Source organism: Perkinsus marinus (assembly GCF_000006405.1).
Source record: "Perkinsus marinus ATCC 50983 genomic scaffold scf_1104296948024, whole genome shotgun sequence".
NCBI lineage: Eukaryota > Perkinsozoa > Perkinsida > Perkinsidae > Perkinsus > Perkinsus marinus.
Window position 1 is genome coordinate 1 of NW_003210351.1, and position 3,482 is coordinate 3,482.

General features: G+C 43.2%; 1 protein-coding gene across 1 annotated transcript; it reads left to right on the top strand.

Moving 5' to 3' along the window:
- Positions 1–601: 601 nt before the first annotated feature.
- Positions 602–2,336, top strand: Pmar_PMAR001314 (Dolichyldiphosphatase, putative; the record flags this gene model as incomplete). The annotated part of the gene is made up of 8 exons (XM_002779017.1): positions 602–684; positions 730–796; positions 861–1,424; positions 1,469–1,555; positions 1,624–1,784; positions 1,844–1,939; positions 1,985–2,116; positions 2,182–2,336. Coding segments are annotated over exons 3-8 (724 nt in total), but the record flags the coding sequence as incomplete, so codon positions are not given.
- Positions 2,337–3,482: the final 1,146 nt, after the last annotated feature.

Here is a 3,482-nt window from a genome sequence, read left to right on the forward strand (position 1 = left end):
AGAGTAGGCAGGAGGGCTGGGATTGGCGGGAGGTATTAATACTATCATCACGGCCTATGATGACCTTGTCAAGGTAGGTCCCGGGTTCGAACCCCGGTAGCGGTACTGTTGGATATCGGTCTAACGCTAGAGGGTATGTTCTCGATAGCAACTCGTCTCAGTATCTCTCTATCGACTCTGTAGAACTTCTTCAGAGAGCAGAAGCCTAGACTGTCTGAGGCGGGATTGGAACTTTAGAAGCTACCGACGAGGATAGCTATGTGATGTGGTAGAGGTGTGGTATGCACGGGTGGGTAGGGATATGTGTCATTCCCGATTACTTCTTAACTATGTCAAACTTAACACAGCAATCAATAGGGTTTGGTAGTAGCCTCTGGTATCCCTTCGCTGTTACTAGAGTATAGTACCAGGGACGGCTGAGTGGAAGGAAGAGGAGAGGATTCGGCTCTGAACCCTCACGCGCCGTGAAATTATTGTCCCAGTTGTCGATACTTTATTTATTGGAAATGTTTCTCGTTACGTTTTGGATTCCAGTGCTACTAATTGGCTCCATAAGATTCTATCATCATCATTATCATCATCAGTCAATGAGCATGTTTTTGTTGAGTCCATATATGAAGGCTGCTGTTCTCGGCTGCTGGGTCCGGGGATAATATCAAAGGTGGTGGTGGTGGTGGAATAGATGTGATACAAGAGAGTGTTCTTATAATAAGAATCTTATTAGAGCAGGTCTTATAATAAGCTCGGAATCAATTCAAGAAGGACATCATCCTTCCGGCATGTATGACGTCATGAGGTGATGGAGAGCTTATCAAAGGATATCTCGATGATCTCTCTTGCCTAAGATGATGGTAGAATAGGTCCGGAGTTTGTACGAGAATTTGAGGATAGTTGCCTCTCTGCTGCTGCTGCTGGAGGCTGGGGTTTATTCTGATGGAAAAGACGTAAAACGAGTGGTAGGGGAAGAAGTGGGGATATGTTGATGATCCTGACCTTGGTGGTGGTGTTTATGATGGGAATTGAAAACAGTAGTATGCGAATTCCAATTTACATCATCATGCCTTGAGAGGTTGGTACCATACTACTTCATAAGGATAATTCTGTATGAACGATCTGATTGTTAATACCTTTTGGTCATATGTTCATGATGTGATGGAATGATTCTGCCATCATGAAGGTGGTGGTAAGTGCTCAGAATCTGCCCTCGAGATCATGAACCGGTTTAGTAGGTGTCGTAGTAATGTCTAGTAGTAGCGATGATGATGATTATCAACAGTTGAAGTATTAACCTAATGCATAAGCTTAGTGTATTGTTATAGTGTTTATGCCTAATGTCACCCAATTCTAGTGTCATCTGTCTACCACCTGATTGGACAGTATTCTCTCTAACTTACGTACCATACCCAACTAGGGAGTACGGCAAGGTAGTAATAGTAGTACTTGCCGCCTCGCTCCGCCTCACTATCAGGTCATAGGGTGGATGTTAGCGTTACTATCACTAGCACCTATCTTTGCTATATCATCGATCTTTACCATCACTTTAGTGCGGCAATCAGTAATATGCAGGGGGAATAATGCATGATGTGAGGATTGAACCTGTGCGGTATTGTTGTTACTACTCAGGTTCGGTGGGGTCTACTACTGGTAGGGTTGATATTATCAACAATAGTGAATACCATATTAAAGTACTACATTGCTGAGCCAAGGCCGGAAGGTACCTTTGCTAAGGGTTATGGAATGCCGAGTGATCACTGTCAGTTTTGTGGCTTTATCATTGCATATGGGTAAGCTGATGGTCCCCGGTTCGAATCCTGGATGGGGTATTCTACCATCTCTTTTTCAGTTTCTTGTTTGTTAAGCATCATATACGAACACGACCACTATGGATAAGATACATTCCGCCCGTTTTGGCGGTCATACTCATTGTTTTCCCCCTCGCGTAAGTATCATCCTCATGATCTCGTCTCAGGACGATCTATGTTAGGTACTCAAGAGTATTCCTCTTAGCACATACATGGTCACAGGTCCGAGCAGGACTATTACTTGGCCTTACTCTCGGATCAAGTTGGTTCTGGTTCGTATTCCAGACTCTTGAGGGCTATGGTGTTCTATACCGGTAGTAGAAGCTACGACTAACTATTATTATCTGTGTCATGATCACCCCTGCCCCCTCCCCTTTAGATTACAATCATTTATCGACTTGCTCATGATGAATGATGTCCAACGTCACTTATGGGTGACTAGGATGTATAGACGTGAACGTACTAGTGTACTACATGGCAATGGAGGCAGTAGTCCTACCACCTCCCGTACAGAGTCACCACTCAAAGCTGATAATAATGAGTAAGGCTGATTCCATAGTGTAGGGAAGGGTGTTTGGTTCAGGTTAAGCGCTCATAGTGAAGATACGCCTTGTAAGAAAGTTGATTGATTCTCCAATTTGATCGATTATACGTGTGTAAAATCGTTACATTTGTCGAATATGTGTTGTGATCATTATTGTCAATTACTTATCGCATCGCGAGAGTGTTTATATATGTCTTCAAGTGGCAGCAAACGTCGTCGTAGGTCTCCCGAGGGCGGTTGCAAGACCCCAATAAAGTGTGCAGATCCTCTAGCCACCACTCCTAGGTCGGCACGTACGGTACCTTTTCTCACTATATAGCATGTATCTTAACTTTATTTATTATATCCCCTGTTGGTTGATTAGAATATAGCCTTAGCGACACCGAAACGGCTTCCATCCCACTATCATCATCACGTGAGTTGGCGTCATATACATATGATGGCGGCGACGGGACTATTTAAGTAATGGTGAGATAGCAAGATGTTACTGTCACTCCAGTGACGTGACGTGACGCGGATTACTCCTGTTGAATCGATGAGTAGAGTATTATTAAACGTGTATAATAATGTCATCATATCCTACTCCTATAGTCCAAGGAGCAGTAATAGGTCACCAATCCAAGCCTACTAATCAGTACTACTATCCACAACAACAACAGGCAACGTAATAACGATGATTGTGGTAGTACATCTAACTGTATACCAGGAGAAGGATACTGTGTACTTAATAATTAATATCCATTGTTGCATCGTAAAATACTCTTTTTACATCATCCTTGCTAGGTATGGGTATTACGATCAGAATTATGGATACTCTCAGAGTCCTCCTCCTCCACCACCACCACAACAAGCCTATGTCCAAGCGGCTGATGTAATGATGATGGCGGCAATGGTGTTGATGATGATGTCAATGTAGGTACAAATAATTGAGTTTGGTCCGGATACTTCGAAGAGCGTTCGTAACAACTTCATAAGGAAGGTAGTATCATCGAACCGGAGCCTTTTGATCATCATCATCATCATACTATCGAGTGAACTACTAGTTCCTATATGCCCGACTATATTTCCTTTCAGTGTATGGTATCCTCTGTGCCCAACTTGTAATACATCATTGATAGCCTTCCCATTCGTATACG